Raw genomic sequence first — 18,933 nt, 5'->3', positions numbered from 1 at the left:
TGGCAGTCCAAGAATGGGCATTCTGCAGCTACCATCTTCAACAACAACAAACTCCAGGCACTCCTGAGCACCATCTGCTGTATTTACTCCACACATTAGCTTAATGACACCCACTGGTTTCACTTTTTTGCCGCCGAACCCTTCGAATGTTATGTGTGACCATTTCAACTGGGTTGGGCGAGCCAGCTGCTTCACAATACTCTGTGATATGATATTTACCTCTGAGCCCGTATCAAGCTTGAAATATACAGTCTTACCTTCAACCCACATTTCTTGGATCCACTCCTTTCGGCCTGGCTTGGCATCCTCCACCCCGGTCGTTGCTTCTGCCACTTCTAATGTGCTGACAAAGAACTCTTCCATCTCACCTCCCGTTAACCTAACCTCTTCAACTTGGTTGGTGCACACGGTTGCAAAATGATTGAACTTCATGCACTTGTAACATTTTTTTCCAAAGGCAGGGCACTCATTCTTCCTATGTACCCTCCCGCACCTTCGGCACTTAGGACTTCCTTGTTGCACATGCTTCTGTTCAGCCCCCCCTTTGTATGGTACCTGCTGCTGTTCAGTTGATTTCTGCATTCTTCTATTTCGCCACACAGTTTCAACTGTGTCTCCTCTCGGGTGAATTTCATCATCCGACGAATCCTCACGCCGATTAACAGGATTGACAGCTTTGGTTTGTATAGCGTCGGCACGTTGCTTGCCTAGCTCAGCCACCCTACACTGTTCCATTGCCCGTGACAAGCTGAGATCCGGTTCACGCAACAAACGTTCCTGCAGCCCTTTGTCCCGAATGCCCAAAACTATTCTGTCCCGCACAACACTGTCTGTCTGGTCCTTGAAGTCACAACTTTGAACCAGCTTTTTTAAATCTCTTACAAACGAATCAAACGGCTCTCCCTCTTCCTGAGATCGGCAATTAAACTTGTACCGCTCAACTAAGATATTTTTTACAGGGTTACAATAATGTTCAAATGCTCGCAACACCTTTTCAAAATCCCTACGGTCTTCCGCTGGAAGATCGAATGTGTTGAACAACTCAACAGCCTCGTCTCCTATGAGGTTTAACCACATCGCCGCCTTGACTGCCGATGGTTTGGACTCATATCCAGTCGCCAGCATAAAAATATCAAAGCTCTGTTTGAACCGCCGAAAGTGTTCACACAGATTTTCATCTAGAAGCAGCGCCGGCGGTGGCTTAAACGATTCCATCGCGCCGAAACCTGTATAACCTCTATCTCCACGTGGCACAACAACGAAACAACACCACTAAGGTCACGTTGCGAACACTATGCGATTTACTACCGACTGCGCCATGTTGTGTTTTCACCTTGTTTAAATGGACATCAACTCATTACACTGTACGACTATCACATATTTATTCAAAATCGCTCTACTCATTATGTTACATTCACTTTCCACCATTACATCACAATCCACTGCCCGCTCTACCACTTCCTTTCATAGATACCAACTCTCATAGATGCCAACATCACATATCACAACACAGACAATGGCGTAGTTGTAAGCTTAGACTGTTTTGTAGCTGTGCAAGTCAGAAAGATAAATACAATAATTGTATGGAAGATGACCAACATACTTCTAGCACTAGTGATGCATTTTTGGAGAAAGTGAAAACTAGACATTTTTCTGCTGATTTTGGGTTGTCCACTTATTTTCAAAGTAAAGATATGTGTGTTTTTTTGTTCTATACATATATTAAAAAGCATGTTTATAAAATTCAATACGCCTTTGCCAGTAAGCGTGGATGTTGAATGGCTGTTTAGTTCTGGCAGTTTGTGTCTTCTACCAAATTATAGCTGCATGTGACAAAACTTTGAGATACACCTTTTGCTATACCACAACCAGTACTAGCGTTCTCATAACGATTCAATAAAGATGATAAAAAATACTGTAATTATTAATTCCTACATGAATTTGTAAAATAAAACTTGTTAATATACACATGATTTTGTAAAAAAGCTTTTTAAGTAGATTTTGGTCATGAAATATTAATTTTACATGTAATTGTAACTTTCGAAGCACAGTAATTTTACAGGTAATTAAATATTTTTTACAAAAAGTTATATAATTATAACAAGTTACATTCAAACAAGTAACTGTGCAGGCCTGTCCCTGATTAATAACACAACTCATACCAATACTAGATTATTACATTTAGGATTCATATGATACTTAAAATACATATATACTTGCTGATTTATTAATTTTTTCTCAGTGAATTTGTCGCGGACATCCAAACAACCTACATTTATTATATAAGTTAAATTGGTATCACACAAAAAATAGCATTAGGAAATATTTTTTTTAGTGTTGTTTATTCAATATTGTACCATCTTCAAGAATTAACTCTAATTATAAAAGTAAAACCAATATAATTTTGTTTCCACAAAGATGTCACGAGAGAGGTCATTAGTGACAGTAAACACGCAATGAAACATTTCAGGCAAGTTTGAAAATGAATCGGTCATGGCCTGTGGCAAGGAAACCATGGCATATGGAAACCAAAATGGCCGGAACTGGGATTCGCAAAGGCTCTGTCACACTGTCAAACTTTCACATCCAACACCTTCCAATATATTGTGTCAAATGAGTTGGGAGGGTTATGATGTCACCAAAAATGTCACTTGAGCATTAATGTTTGACAAGCTGGATGACTTAAGTTTTTATTTAACAGTTTGCATACGTGATGGGTTCTAAAATATGTCAGATGTTGGATACAATCAGCCAATCAAAATCGTGCCTAGCAAAAATGGAAATGACGCCTGTTTCTGTCACAATGAATGTTTAAAATGGTGAGGAACACATGGATGATTAAAGAGGTCATAAAGGTGGAATAACCAATTGTAGTTAAAACTTGCAAAATTGCACAAAAACCATAAGTTAAAAAATTTAATCCAGCACTATGATGGATAATTTAATTTCATAGCAATATTAAAATTTAAAAGTGTGAGATTGCTCACATAAAAAATAAACTTTGATAGTGTGCCATGATTTAAGACATATTTAAGGTTATCTGTCCAAAAATATTTGATGAAGAAAATTGGAAGCCATTTTCCATCCTCTAACTCTGCTGACAGTGTGACAGGGCCTAAAGAAGAGGGCGGGGGCCGCACCTGGGAGAAGACGAGGCGCTGGCAGTCGCTCCTGACAGCCAGCAGCAGGTCCAGCCACGTCCAGGTCATGCTGTGGTACTGCAAGGTCGGCACCGCCAGACGCAGGTCTCTCACTTCCTCAACCTTGGTGCGGCCGCGGTAGCTCAACCGCACGGGCACCGCCGTCAGCTTCGTGTACACGAACAGCTTGTTGCGCAACGCCCGCGTCTGCACAGGCACCACTCTCCTCAGGCAGGGCTACTACAACCAGATCAGCCAGCAATTGTTTAAAGTACAGGATTTACTGGCATATAACCCCTGGTGTGGGCTGAGTCCTACCTGCATGACCTCCCTAGAGCCATAGGGAAATGGACTGACCATTTTAATGGTGTCGCTAAGACTACCCATTCCAGCATTGTCGCCACAACCCCTAGCCCAATCAGTAACCAACAGAAACTCACTGGCTTACCCCCTCCAGCAAACACTGAAGGGACCTATCTGAACCTATCACATCTCTGGGACTCCTCAGAACATCCAGGGTGCCAGTGATCTGGCCAAGGACCTATCCAACATCTACTCGCTGTCCAGGCTAGTACCTGAGCAGTGTAATGCTGCTGACCTGTCCGCCCGTTTCAGAGCGGGGACTCCTGGGGCTTGTTTGTAGAGCTTCGAAGAACCACCTTAAACCAGTGCGAATCCGCAACACACGACTTGGGCATTTTGAGGGAACCTCAACAGGGGATCTCCCACTACAATTAGTCATCCCGCACTACTGCCTAGACTTTTAATGGCACTTGGGGAGTGTGCAGCCTGTTAGCCCACGAGCTAAAAGGGTAACAGTTCCAGTCCAGTCTGCAGGGTCACATCGTGAACTGGAGACCTGAAGAACCAGACCCTCAGATATCCCATCGACTCCCACTCTCCGGAGTTTCCAGAGTTTTCGGACCATTTACAGCCCTTTCCCTGTCCAAAGCCCCGCCCAGGTCAAGTTTTTACCATCATGCCGCCAATGTGGCTCTTCACGTAGAGCCACGGCCAATGGGACCCACGGCCTCTGAGGGTCCAGCAGTGCTGAACCCTGGCAATGTTTCCGAGCCTCTCACTGTTGCCTGCAGATGATGAGGGGCGTGGACTCCCCGGCAGAGCCCACTTTAGTAGACACCCTTGGTACCACGAGGAGGCAGCGGATTTCCATTAGATTTGCATTCTTGTACCATTTCCGTGGTCCTGTTGGATTATGTCTCTGGTAACTAGAGCCGGCAACAGCTCCGACACATCAGGAACAATCACCTCCTTCTGCAGGAGTTAGGATCACTCCCAACCACTACAACCAGCAGCAATACCTCCCCTCTACAACTCACACCCCTCGTCAACAATCTGGCTTTAGGCTCCGCCGGAGATTCAATTTTTTCATCAAGCCATTACGGAAAAAAAAATTCCATGCTTATGTGCTATGCTTTTGTAATGCAAAACTGAAGCTTACATATTGAGGGTAAAAAAAAATCACCACTGTTCCACACAGTTAGCTACCCAGGTCCCTGCTCCCCGACTAGGCCATTTCTCCTTAAAAAATAATATGTTGCCAACCAAATGCCAGGAGTGGGCAAAAGTAAATTATTTAAATTCATGAAATTTATTTTACCAGGTGCTAACACACAAACAAATACACGAACAGGGCAATGTACATTGTGCCTGAATAATGAAAAGAAATTACAGCTAAACTATGACAAAGTAAAAATATTATATTTTTTTTTACTAAGTCAAAGTGCAAAATAATTATGCATGAGATCACTATCAAAAAGAAAGGGGCCCCCAACATAGAAGCAAATGAACATAGATTAATAACTACATGAAATTAACAAACTTACAATTAATTTTAAAATGAAATATGACAAAGGCTTTTAAATAGGTAATAAGAGTTCTGGGGTGCAGACACAAAAACAGCAGTTTAAATTCTACGAAGTTAAAACAAGACATTAAATTGGGCAGCAAAAGAAATTAAAAAAGTTTCTCGCAAAAAATAGTAAGATTTGTACAGTCCTGCAGTATGCTGACAGTTCTACGAGTCACGTTGAGGACGTTACAAACTTACACACTAGTTAAAATTACAAAATATAAATATTTTAGTGTCTGCTGGCTCTATAGTCAACCTTAGGTAAACAAAAGCGCAAGGAAAGTGGTAAAATAAAATACTAATTGTGAAATAACTTAATTTAAAATCACTAACCAATGATTTTTTTTTATAAAAACAAGGAAAATTAAAATATGTTAAAAAAAATTCCAGTGGCATACAAAAAATGAAAGAGAAAAAAAAAATGATGTCACCGAGGAAAATTTGAACATGCAACTTCCTCTAAAATTTACTTTTTTTTATATCACACGTGGATCACAATTGGAGTTTTTTTAAAAATTACTTTAATAGCTTATAAAATGAACAATTAAAATTATTGTAGTAAACCATCCATTATAATTCTCCAAGAAACTTCACAATACACTCTTATAAAGTGACTATCTTTCACAACTGTTTACAGTCTGATACTCCTGTACCTCAGAACCAAATTAGTATAAGTCACGACTCAGAAACTTCAAAGGAGAGTAAAAATAAAATGGTTCTTGCAATTATACTTCATATGCATTTGGCTGGCAAGAAGGAATTTATTATTTATTTCTTCCAAGCGGGGTACTTTTTCCAACAACCATACGTACATAAACTTGTCTAGTTCAACTAAAGCTTTGGGCACATTCTCTTAAGGTACAGATTTCACAAACACCCTTCTCTCTGTTAACATCTTGAGGGAGTAACAGATCATTATTTTGTGAGGGCAGCCACAACTGTCATGACAGTTGCACCACTCCATGAATCATGTACGTCAGGCCATAAAATGTAATGCCTTAGGGAGGAATCACCAATTCCAGATGGTGCTCAATCTCACTATGCACTCTCCTCCTGTACACCCTGGGAATTGCGCTCTGCAAACTACATGCATAAAATAGCTACTTGCAGTAATTTAACACCTCTTTTAGGCCTTTAGCACAGAATTTTACTGGCCAAATGTTAACTTAAAATTATATCACAAAGTACAAAAAAATTTAGAAATTAATGACCAAAAGCCATTTCAGTCAGTTACGTATTTTATGTTAAAACAGTAACCTGTCTAAGTTTTTAAAAATAATAATTTTTATCTTTTACATTCTTCCAACAACCTAGACTTTGTTATTACTTAAAAGTTTGTTCACGCTTTGAAAACTATGATAGCTTATAAAAAAGGAGTGAGTGAACACTTTGTTCACTCTTCCTTTCAAATTCCAAGTTGAGAGTGCCAGACAGGGTGAGTGAGTATGCTGTCTTGGGTAATTAGGGCAATGTCTTGAAATGTAAAATTTTTTTCAAGTATGCTGAGCCTGATCATACTTAATTATTATATCATAAAATAATGCATGTCAAAAAATGGAAATTAAATTTAGATATAGAAGAGAGAGACAAAGACTGCACAGAAAAATAACTAACACTCACTCACCTTCATTTTCTCCACATTACTGTCGATGTCAATGTAAAACTTCCCACGCGACCTCACATCCTTCTTGTTTCTACTGACTGCCTCATTTCTGCGAGCATGGAGTTGTCCCTCAGGGAAAAAGAACCTCAGAATTGTGTAAAAGAACTTCTTAGTTAAACCTGTAATTAATAATATTGAGTTTATATAAAATTGAAGCATTTATAAACACAAGGATAAATTACATTTTCTAAAAAATATTTCCATCTGGCCAATTTTATTTTTGGCCCAACAACTAAACCTATTTCCCCCCCCCCCCCCCTTCCCCCCCAAAAAAACCCACTACTTTTGATTTAGGAAAAAAAGTGGTAGAAAACATTGCAGTAAATCTGTAAATATGCCAAGATATAAAGCATGCATTTGAGTAAATGAATTACTGTTCCTTCCATATTGGCTTCACCATCTTGCATGATGCAAACCCAGATTGAAATATATTTTCAGGAAATCTAAAAAAAAAATTTTAGTTTGTGTATTATTATAAATATTTTTATGAAAATAACTTTCCCTACAATATCGAACAATTTTCTGTGTGTCTGTGTGTATATATTTTTTTTACTCAAGATTTCTGTCCACAACAATTAGGTAGTCTTACACTGGTCATTAAAACATTAACACTTTTCACTTGAACTTGGTTCAACAGTGGCTCGCTCTTCTATCCGCATCCTTCGCACACTCACCCACACCGTGCCGCAACACAGTCCTCAACTATCGCTCGTCCCACCCAACTGGATCGCTTAGCCTTCTTGCAGGTATCACCTCCTGATAGGTTCAGTTCGCTCAGCAAGTGCCACTTGCCCTCTTCACATCTCGCTGATCACACAGGTATTGCCAGTATCACTCCCCGAGGGGGAGACTCTCTCCCCTAATCATAGAACTCTCAGAACCCTCGGAACTTGCTTAGAACTTTAGCAGAGGCCAGCGTCGTCCCTTATATACCCATGGCATCCTTCTTGAAGGGATGAGAGAGGGTGTGATGTGTCTTGTCATCCTGGGCTGACCTGACGCCCAACACCCAGAACAGCGATGCATATTCACGCCACTCCTTGCGGCGGCCTCTGTAAGCCCAGAATTGCCAGGCCGCTAAAGGTGACAATATCCTGAGGCGGGACGGTGCGCGGGAAGCAGAGAGGGGTGGGTAGCGAGGACCCTTGAAATCTGTCCAGGCACGCACGGCATGCCTTATGTCAATGGATGGCCGCCAGCCCGCTCTGAACCTGGTGCACATCGTGGTGTTGTCTCTTGCATACGTAACATTGTTATAATAATATTCTATACATAATGAGCTGCCCCACTTCCCTCCATGGGTAAGGTCATGTGGGACTTCCATGAGTAACTCTTTTAAGGTGCTATTTGCATGTGTAAGGTACAAGGGCTCACAAGGTTATCAGCTCACCTTAAATGCAAAAATATAAACAACCTGACACTCACCAATCGTGAGGGGCGCCACATTGATCTCAAAGTGTTCTATGATGGATATACCACCAACTGGACACTTCTCTCTGCAGATAACTCTCAAAGACAACTGCAACAGAAACCAATTTTTAAAACTGCTAATAGTTTGATAAGTCTACCACCCATACATATAAGTTAAAAATTAAAGTAAAGGCAAATTATTTGGGATAAAAAAGATCTAATTAGTTACATTTTAAAAATTTACAGATTGGTCCAACCCAAAAACAATCAAATATAAGCTCACCAGACAAAAAATTAGTTATCATAGTGCACACGCACAGATTAATCGTTAAGCCTGTACAGATGGCCCAGCGCACTGCCTCTACATAAGCATAAGGCAGTAGCGATCAGTGAGACATTGGTGTTGAAGCAGATAGTTAAGTCAACATGGGTATATATAAGGATGTGACAAAGTGGCAAAAAAGGGCAATCGTGTTTGGCCGTGCCATGGCCATACAGTGTGAAGTTGCTGGATTTGCTTGATATTCACAGTGGACTGTTCAATGTGTCCACAAGCAGTAGTGTACTACACATGGTCATGAAACATGTCAGAACTGTGGTTGGAAAAAGATCCTCACTAAGAAGGAGCGGAGATACTTTCACGGCTTGTGAATCAAAATTGCTTCCAAACCCGATGAAAATTTCAGCAGTCAGTGAACGAGAGTCCATCCCAACCTGTTAGCGAGAGAACATTGCAACTGGAACTGCATGCAATGAACATTTTGAGTCCGGAACCTCAAAAGAGGCAAATGGGCTGGAAATCATTGAATGTGGACAGTAGTTGACTGGCGTAATTTAATGTGGTCTGAAGAATCACGAGTGCACCGAAGGCCAAATGAAGCATTTCATCCCGGATGTATGCAAGGTCAAATTCAAGCCGGAGGTGGGTATGTGATGTTTTGGATTTTTTTTTGTATCATGGATTAGTCCCACTCACTGCAGTGACCACTAAAATGAACCAGCATGTTTATATAAACACTAGCTGCAGTACCCAGCGTTGCCCGGGCTGAACACAGGGTGAAGGGGAACTGTTTAGAGATCAGATGTAGTTAGTAATTGCCTTCTTAATTTGAATGCCAAGTGTGCAAAATAATTTATATCACTTTCAGATCCCGACAGATGTTGTTCTGCCAGTTTATAGTTATTTACCTGGTCTGTATGTAATCCAGACTCTATAAAGCAATATAGGAAAAAAAACTGAAAAATAAGGGATTACTAATATTGAAAAGATTATTATCTAGCTAATGCTCGGCATGCATTGCAATGCCTCATTCAGTTTTGTTTTGTAATATGTTTGAAGTAGTTACACATATACAAATAATCTATCCATGTCTCTAAATATATATTTATCTCTATCTACATCTATAGTCCTATATATCTATATATCTATGTATCTCTCTATCTGTATTTATCTCTTTATATCTACATATATACCTCACACTATCTCTATGTTATCTGTATGAGGGTACTGATTGCTTCGTTGTTAATATCACACGGGTGTTTTTTACTTGTATGGGAAAATTAAGAATGATAAGGCATCTAGTGCGTGGCAACAATGTTAATAGGCAATAGGAAATAAACTTCTAGCGCATGCGGCATTGTCAACACACACTTCGTACGTGTACTATATGTTGTATCTAACCCCCTCCAACGCATTTGATTCTAAATTGGACTTTTAGTAAGGATCCCTAATGTTATTGATAATATAATATAGCCTATAGCCTTCCTCGATAAATGTACAACCAACACTGAAAGAATTTTTCAAATCGGACTAGTGGTTCCTGAGATTAGCGCATTCAAACAAACAAACAAAATCTTCAGCGTTATAATATTAGTATAGATTCTGGATGATCAGATGTTGCATTTCAGTCAACAACTGCATGATGAGTATACCTTGATTTTTCAAGATGACAACAGCAAAGTTCATCAGGCTGGATGCATATGTGACTGATTTTATGAACACTCCCCCACCCTATTCAATCTTGACTGGCCTGCAAAATCACCTGACTTGAACCGCATTGAAAAACTGTAGAACATGTTGGAACAGCAAGGAAAATGCCGACATCAGCATCCCCACAATTTGGTGGAATTGACCAATCAAAACATCAGGGAGTGGCTTAACCTGGATGTGACAAACCTGCTCAAACTTGAAAGTTCACATCCTAACCGAATCCAGATGATTATCAAGTCCAGAGGCCGAAAAACATAGTATTAGATTACGCTAGTGATGATTTCTCCAGGGGCAGCTAATTTTTGTCTGGTGAGCTTATATAGTAACTAAATATTTGAGATTCAAGAAAAAAAATTGAACGAAAAATATTGCAGGAATAATAGTAAATTCAAAAATATAACACTGCATATTCTGAGTTTTACTATGTCTAATTGTGTTATTCTTCTATTCTATCCATTACCATTCTCACAGATAAAGATAATGTACTTTTAATATTAAGCTATGTCAATAAAAGTATGACATGTATTGATTCAAGAAACTCAGTTTGTAAAACGGAACATTAAAAAAGTTGAATCTTTTACACCATAATTAATATATTTTATTATCTGTATTTTACTTTATTTTCAACCCTTGAGACTTAATGCACTGACGAAATTACTACTAAACTATAGTATTAAGTTATACCAAAATCAGAATTTCTGTATGCACAGGAAATAAAGTATAAGTAGTGCTTATTTTTCGAGTGAAATCGTGTAGAGAATATTTAATCACAGATAACCCTTACTAAATTGTTATTTAGTGCTACTTTTCACAAGATGGAAGCTGTATGACACAATGTGGGTGATGAGTTTGAAGAATTTGTTTGATGTGCTAGGGATGTTCCCTACAATCCATCACCTAGAAAATATCTATGAGCTGGATATAATCCGTTAAAATTTTTTGGCTATGAAGACTTTGTGAAACGTTTTCGTTTCACTACAGAAACGGTAATTGATACTATTGTTCCACTTGTGGCTGACAAAGGAGATAAATGCAGTATTCCTGTGCCAGGAATTATTAAAGTGATCACTGCATTACCTTTTTATAGTAAGTGTTCAGGTATGTATTTAAAATGTGTTACAGGTGGTTTCTTCCTTTCCTCCTGGACATGAACTTACAGACTACTCGCCGAACACTGTATTTTCTGTCCTTGTTTATTTTCTCTCCTAAGTGGTTAGGTTTCACTGCGACGTTCCACGTTAAGCCTCGTGTACAGTGACTCCCAAGCTCTTCTGAGCGTGACTTCAGAAGATTGTTCTTAACTGTTCTTAAAGCTGAAGTTCGTTACGCTCAGCCGAGTATATATACCCCCCCCTGAAAGCTAGGGAGGTGCAGTATATCACTGGTTCTCCAGCCGTCAACTTCCACCTTTGATAACTTTCCGCCTGCCGAAGAAGACTGCCCATCATGACTGCGCCGCCTGCCAGGAGGATGTCGTGCTGCCCGAGTGTAGCTCCAGGCGATGAACAGACTTAGCCTTTACAGCAGTACGCACAGTTAAAATACTGAGTTCAGACGGACTTAGCACCTGACGAGGAGAAGCAGCCAGAGATAGTCATCCCGACAAGGTAACTCATCGAGGGAGAAGAAGACCACACTTGCTGTTATAGTAAACTCGCTGAGAAAGTAAATCCTGGAAACTCGCTCAGTGGAATGTATAGGGTTTAGTACTATGGAACAGCTGGAGGTATGTCAAACTACACACTGGTGAAGGTTACACATTTCACTCGTTGAGCAAGTAAGTGACGAGTGAGATCACGGTGCGGCAAGCAAGAGTAATCCAAGTACCAGTTAGTCATGGATTATTAACCTCGGATATTCGAAAAAAGTGCTGTCTTAACCGAGCCCGAAACTAGGACTTAGACTCTTAGCGACCCGACAGGTTACGTCAAAAGCCATCCCCCGGTCGTTGTAGTGCAAAGGAGAAACCGGAACTGAAGCTCTGTTTGTAAAATAAAATTTGCTCTAGTGTTTGAAGGAAAGCTGTCGGATGAACTATACACAAGTCATGAGACGAGGTCAACACCTATGGCTTGGTGGTGTGCACTGAGTTGCCTTGTTGGAAGTTCTTGTCACCGAAGTCAAGAAGGGAAGGAGGGTGGATGCTGGCTGGTGAGTTCATTAGTGGCGATGTTTTGGTGCACTTTATCGTGGGAGAAGTCGGAGCACGATTTCAGGCAAGTGTGGCAACAGTGAATGCCCAAATACAGTGGGGCTATCTGCAGCAATACTTTTCCGTCGCCATTCTAAAGATATAAATTGCAAAATGCATAGTTCGCGAGCAGAAATTTTTAACTTATAAATAATTAAGTGTGAACATGTTGCTTAAGAGTGTGATGCTGATATGTTTAAGTATTTTTAAAATCACTATTTTGAAAAGTTGAAACCTTTTTTCCTGAAGTGCAAAATTTATCATTTTATGGAAGCACTTCAGTTGTTTAATATTTTCCTAATTTTTAAGCTGAACATCAAAACATTCTGTAGCAGAGAGGTATATTTGAAACTGGCAGCTTCAAACAAGGTGATTCTTGCTTGTGCTGTGCTGCACGATGTTGCGGTGTAACATTCAGAGCCTTGGCATCTCCAGCAGACAAGCTTCATGTTTAACCTGCAGTTCCAGTTGCAAATTTGTGTCCACGCAACAACCGAGCAGCTGCAATGAGGGCTGTGTTCACTGAACGTCATTTCGTGTGAACAGGCTAGGTTTTGTTCTTTTCTGTTAATGTAATGTACCTATGTAATAACTGTTTCATATTAATTTTTTTTATGACTGCTAATAATTTCAGTAGTAAATTTACAACTTTTTTCTTTCAGGCACACTCAGTCAGCTGCCTTTTTAATAAAATTAACTGAATCACTTCTGCAAATATTTAGGATGTTTATTAAAGTGGACTATATGTTGCCTATTAGAATCAGAGAAATAGTTAGATAAAAATAGTTGATAAGCTTTATTTTTAGAAATAAAATGTGTATATCAGCAATGAATTTTATATTTATTAAAAATTTTTTATTATTATTAATTAGGTTCGTACCCATTAAATGCCCAAATTTAACCATCTGCATTTTTCAATATATCATAATGGCGAGATTTAAATACTAAATCAATCAAAAGCATTTTTTGAGTATCACTGACACATTTGTAATTATTAACAAGATAAATGTCAAATAGATGGACAGTAAATAATTCAACAAAAATTGTACTGCACTGATTAAAATCTTCACAATTTCAATACAAAAGCCTTTGCTTCTGACCATGAAAGTGTGTTGTGTGGGGTAGGGTGTAGGAAGCTTGGAGACAGGCTAGAGACGGACATTGCAGTCTGTGGAAAGACAACAGCTAAAAGGTCCACAGGGACAACAGAAAAATAGAGAGGGGTATAAGATCACAATGTTGAGAGTGTGTGTGACAGCATAACTGTCCAGTGTTCAGTCCTTTTGTAGTAAGTTCAATATTTCTAGTATCCTTGAAACGCGATTGTCATGATAATGAAAGAAAAGTTGACAATAGTGAATGATCACGATTTAAAAAGCCATGTGAATAATCATCTGATACTGTTAGCAATACTGGATTAAATAGCAGTAAAATAAGGTCTAAAGATGGTTTAGCCAACTATTTAGAGATATATAAAGATGGCTGACAGTGATTAGGTCGCTGTAATTTTGCTGCAGCATCTTTTTTGGTTTGTAGGTGTATTTTTTCTGGTAAGTTATTTTCACTTATCTATGATAATGTGTATGTGTAGTCGTAGTGAAGTCTAACAGTATTGGTGTTACTCCCTTAAATAACTTTTTCAATAACCTATAAGCAGTGAATTCTCGACTCATAGCCATGGCTGGGAAGAAAGTTGACCTGGGCCAACTGGAGCTCTTAGTGAAAGTGCAGATTAAAGATATCCTCAACTCGAAGGACATTGTAAGCCTCGTTGTTGCCTCCATCACTAGCGTAGTTACTGAGGCAGTTATTCGAGAGTTGAAAGACACTATGGTGTTTGATGTTGGGGAAACAAAAAAGCTGAGAGGACTTTGTATCTCTGGAGGAAAAACTTGAAAGAACAAAGTGGCAGGTAGTATTGGCCAAGGATGAATTGGAGCAGTACCAGAGATGTTCAAACTTGAGTGTGTTTGGAGTTCCTGAAACTGACAGTTAGGACATTTATGGAATTATTCTCAATATATTGTACAACAAACTCAAATTGGTACATATTTCAGTTGGAGACATTGACAGAAGCTATTGCATTGATGCAAAAAAAAGTGGAAGGCCGCAGCCAATAATGTTATGTTTGTATCTCAACGCAAATGCAGTGAAGTGTTCAATGCAAAACTGCTTCTGAAACACTCTGGCATCACTATTCATGAAGATCTAACATCTTAACACCTTGTGGTGTTTAATTCTTGCTGTCACTAAGTACAGCCTCCAGAATGTGTAGACAGTAAGATGGTAAAATAGTTATCAAGACTGACTTAGATTGCCTACATATCTCGACTTCAGAGGAGCTCAAGATATTGTAGAGGAAGTAAACGACCACCCAACAAACTGAAACGACTACTTTAACATGTCCCACATTCTACTGGCTGTCATCTCAGGCTAGAAGTAAACCGCTTCCCTTGCCCATTTCTAGTTGCTCACGTTAATGCACAGTCCCCACCATGGGCATATAGATGAGTTTCATGACATTTTCTCCTCTCATTCACTTCACGCCATTCTCAGATAAAAAAAAAGTGGCTAGTCCCCTCTCTTTTTGATAGCTTAATCTTTCTGAATAGTTGTGTGTTTATTAGGAATTATAGAACTCTTAAACTAGGTAGAGAAGTGGCAATATTTGTTTGTAACAACATTAAAATTAAAATTAAAACTGTTTCAACCTCCCTACCTGAGAGTGCGCCTGGGCATAGTGCCTATTCTTAGAGGCCACTGTCAGCAGCCAGAAAGACTTGTTAGGCGTTGTTTACAAACCACCTAAAGTTAATTACGGAGAAGAACATTCAGTTTTCTCGACATATGAACATGTCATAATATCAAGCGACTTCAGCATTAACCTTCTTCACAAAACTAGCCACATGCGCTAAGAGCTATTCTTGCATCTTTTAACCTTAATATCTGCTAACTTTCACCCACTCACCATACTGTAACTACTATAATGTGGATTGACTTAATAATGACTAACAATGAAAGGATTTTAAGACACGGACCACTTACAGCCCCTGGATTTTCTCACCACAATTTTGTTTTTATATCCTATTCTTTAAAAGTACCTAAATTCTCTCCAAGGGTCATAATTTATAGGAGCTTAAGAAATATTAATACTGATGACATTATAATATGCAGCACTAACAAGACATGTCAACGATATCACCAGTTACAAACAGTGAGGACAGAGTTGAACCATTTAAGGGATTTGCGGTAACATGAGTTCCAACAGACTCAACTAAAAATCCAAAGAACTGCATGACTTTATTCTTTCATTTTCACAACATTTCTTTAGTTGGGATGCAGTACACTGTAAAATAAAATTAATATTTTTGAAACGCATAAATGCCAAAAGTTCTGATAAGAATTAGTGAAATTTGTAATTTTTTTTTGTAAATACTGTCTATGCTTGTAATTCATGTCATGTCTTATAAAAACTGTACCTCGTAGCAAAGAGCACAGAGTGCTGGCATGTCAACTTTTGTATGCCTGTATCGAAATGTGAAAAATGGGAAATTTAAAACTTGTTGAATTAAAAAAAAAAACTCTTATCAACAAGACATTAAAAAAAATTACAATGAAACATATGGTATTAAAGCAGTATTGGTATAAGTTTATTTTTGTGATATTGTACTAACCTTAGTGATTTCTGAATAAGAGTTGAGATCTTTCTAAATTTCCTGCCGATCCTTCCGCTGAACGGCAATGTTTTTGGAATCTGTTTTCTTGGCTTCTACTATTTTATTTTTTTTTCCCACTAATGAAAACCAAAATTGATTTCTCATTAACAGAGAATTTCTCAGAAAGTTTCCTCAGTACGATCAATAATGAGTCAAAACCACGTGGATAACCCAATGTTTATAATTTAAACACAGATAATAAAACAAAAACAAGAAGCTTTTTATATTGGCAGAGGATGTGACGTTACGACTGGACGCCACTGAATCCGAGCCATATCCGGCTAAACTCGACGATCATCAATATTTAATAACCTTCCACACTATACTTTGTTAAGACCAGCCGCACTTACGCTAAAATATGCTTACAAATAAAATCTAGTGAACTTAGAATACTCCACTAAAGGAAGTAGAAGTAGGCAATAGATTTCTAATGAAATCTGTGCATTTGGCCCCAAGATCCGAATCTGAGGGGTAGATTTGAAGTATCTTTATGAATAGAATTTGAGATTCGTATTCGATAAAATTGTTGGGAGCTGATCATTTATTTTATCAATTAATTTTAATTTTGCGATTTTTTTTTTTTTTGGCTATGAACTACAGTATTGAACCACTTCCCCAAAATCTCACAGTTACATTATTGGTGGTTCTTAGTCTTAGTTCTCATAGGAAAGATTTTTCATTAAAATAATTTTTTTGGTTTTACAACTCATAGAAAAAAATGGCGTTAGTTAGAGATGGACAGGTACACACCAAACCAAAATGAGAGGAGCAATTAGATTACATCAAATAATGGGCATCATCAGAGTATTTTTCCTAAGTTATCTCTTTGTAAATTAAATAAAGGGAGCTTCCTGAATTTGATCCATAGTAATTCCTCTTAAATGGTAGCCCAATGTTTATACTGCACCTTGGCTCTGTCTTTTAAAGCTCTTCTTTGTGCAAAATTCTAAAACATTTAAGGTATTTTATTGTGTATTTGTTGTTTAGCAAAAGGATGGTTAAAGCTTATTCATATCTTTAAAATCAGATATATTTTGTTAATTATACAGGTTTGCATAGTAAACACATCCAATTCCTTTCTGTTATTTAAGATTTAAATTAAAAATACACCTGGATATCCAAAAACATACTATTTACCCACATTTTATTCTATTCGCTGAAAAATGTTGACATTTTAAAGTTTATTCTACAATGCTATATGCAGTAAAAATTAAAACACAAAATGTTGGGACTGCACTATGGCTTAAAGTCACGTGGATAGCAGGTGATCAGAGACGGAAAGCAGAACTCACCTTCCTGTCCACGGGCATGCTGGCATCTATCTGCGTGGGACACAGCACTTTCTGGTACGGCTCACCAGGCAGCAGGTTCTCGACCGACAAGTACTCCACCTCCAGTGCATGCTCCCCGGAGCCGTCGCTGCAGACCGTGTTGGCATACCTGCGGCACAAAGCCACGTCCTTGTCCACAAACTGCACTAGCTAACAATTCCTTGGTGGCAGTAGTCGCTAAGGCCTAGTCTACAATGGCACGGAAATGGAGACGGATCATGTAAACTGAGATGGATCTTCCAGAACTTTTTAAGGTTAAGGCAATATTAATTTCACTGAAAAATAAATAATAATACTTTGAGATCATACCACGAGCAGAATTTACATATATAACAAAAATAAATCACCATAAAATAAAAGAACACTAGATATTCTTGTACTTGAAATAATTTTTAACATATTTAGAACCTAAACGAACATGGCTACCACTGCAGCGAAATAAGTGATATAGCCTTCAAACAATAGCAGTACAGGATTATCCATATAGGAAAAATAGGCAACAGCCTGTGGGCCCCGCGCCACCTAGGACTTTGCGGCCTATAAGGAAAAAAAGTCAAAGCAGTTTTAATTTTACAAAGATTTTATGTTTATTACTTTTAAAATACAAACAATTTTTCGTTAGTTACTTGTTATAATCTTTTAAGGTACATACTTATTTCCCTAAAATAAGATAAAATGCCATTACCAGACATAGAAAACTATCCTGTCGCTACCTCGGCAATGTTTAAACATAATTTAAGAATGTTTTTTTCAAATAATCTTCATGCCCCTTCATTAATTATGTTGGTAAGTAATCAGTACTGCTTACTTACTGTTTTTGTTTAAATGAAAAAGAATATTGGAGGATTCCATGATTTACTCAAATAAAAAAACCTTGTAAGTCATTTTGATCAGTCAATGCGTTTTGATCGTGACATTGTGCGACATTGTTATAGATAGATTGTGCAGAAAAGTGGTTTGAAAAAATCTACAAAACTACGTAGTAAAGACATTCAAATAACTGTAGAAAACTGAAGTGACATTTACGTAACTTTTTTTTAAGCAATTTAATTTGCAATAATTAATTATTTTTGAAAATACAGTGTTTATTACTTTACATAGTAGAATCCCGATTATACGGGGTAATGTCATGCAAAGGGGTCCTTGAATAAGTAAAAAACATTATTTGAGCATTCTAAAAAAAAAAAAAAAAAACCTGGCTGTATACAATAAATACTGTAAAACCCTTCTCTCAAAGTAACACCCAAATTTTTTCTACGAAAACAGTGTGCTAATCAAAACAGCGCTAGTCAAATACATTTTGTTCATAAAGAGTATTTTTCAAAGTAATTGGTTTTCCAATTAGGTAAGTGTGCTTGCTGACTACCATTTTAATCTAGATTCTACTCTTATTAAAATTTATTTACAGTTCTAATCAATGTCTAAATACATATGACGTACATTTAAATAAATGTTGAATAACATTCATTGTATTGTTTTGTGTTTTTCATTTATGTTTATTTTTGTGAGTGTATTTGTGTCTAATTGTGTGCCTACCATCAAAGGATTTGTCCTGTTAGTTGGCATGTTACAATTATAAATAAATAAATAAATAAATAAATTCTAAAATTTAAAAAAAT

The 18,933-nt window shown here is 38.0% G+C and overlaps 1 protein-coding gene across 1 annotated transcript in view; it reads right to left on the bottom strand.

Annotated features, from left to right (window-relative positions):
* LOC134527397 (protein hobbit-like) overlaps positions 1-18,933 on the bottom strand; it is a 619,824-nt gene that overhangs the window by 10,342 nt on the left and 590,549 nt on the right. Inside the window, exons 35-38 of the mRNA XM_063360060.1 lie at positions 17,276-17,423; positions 8,102-8,195; positions 6,638-6,795; positions 3,141-3,347 (exon numbers count right to left, since the gene is read on the bottom strand). Coding sequence (XP_063216130.1) covers positions 3,141-3,347; positions 6,638-6,795; positions 8,102-8,195; positions 17,276-17,423 — 607 coding nt within the window. The remainder of the gene's footprint in view (positions 1-3,140; positions 3,348-6,637; positions 6,796-8,101; positions 8,196-17,275; positions 17,424-18,933) is intronic.

The sequence above is a fragment of the Bacillus rossius genome, chromosome 1 (genome assembly GCF_032445375.1).
Source record: "Bacillus rossius redtenbacheri isolate Brsri chromosome 1, Brsri_v3, whole genome shotgun sequence".
NCBI lineage: Eukaryota > Metazoa > Arthropoda > Insecta > Phasmatodea > Bacillidae > Bacillus > Bacillus rossius.
This window is presented reverse-complemented; position numbering and strand designations above follow the sequence as displayed.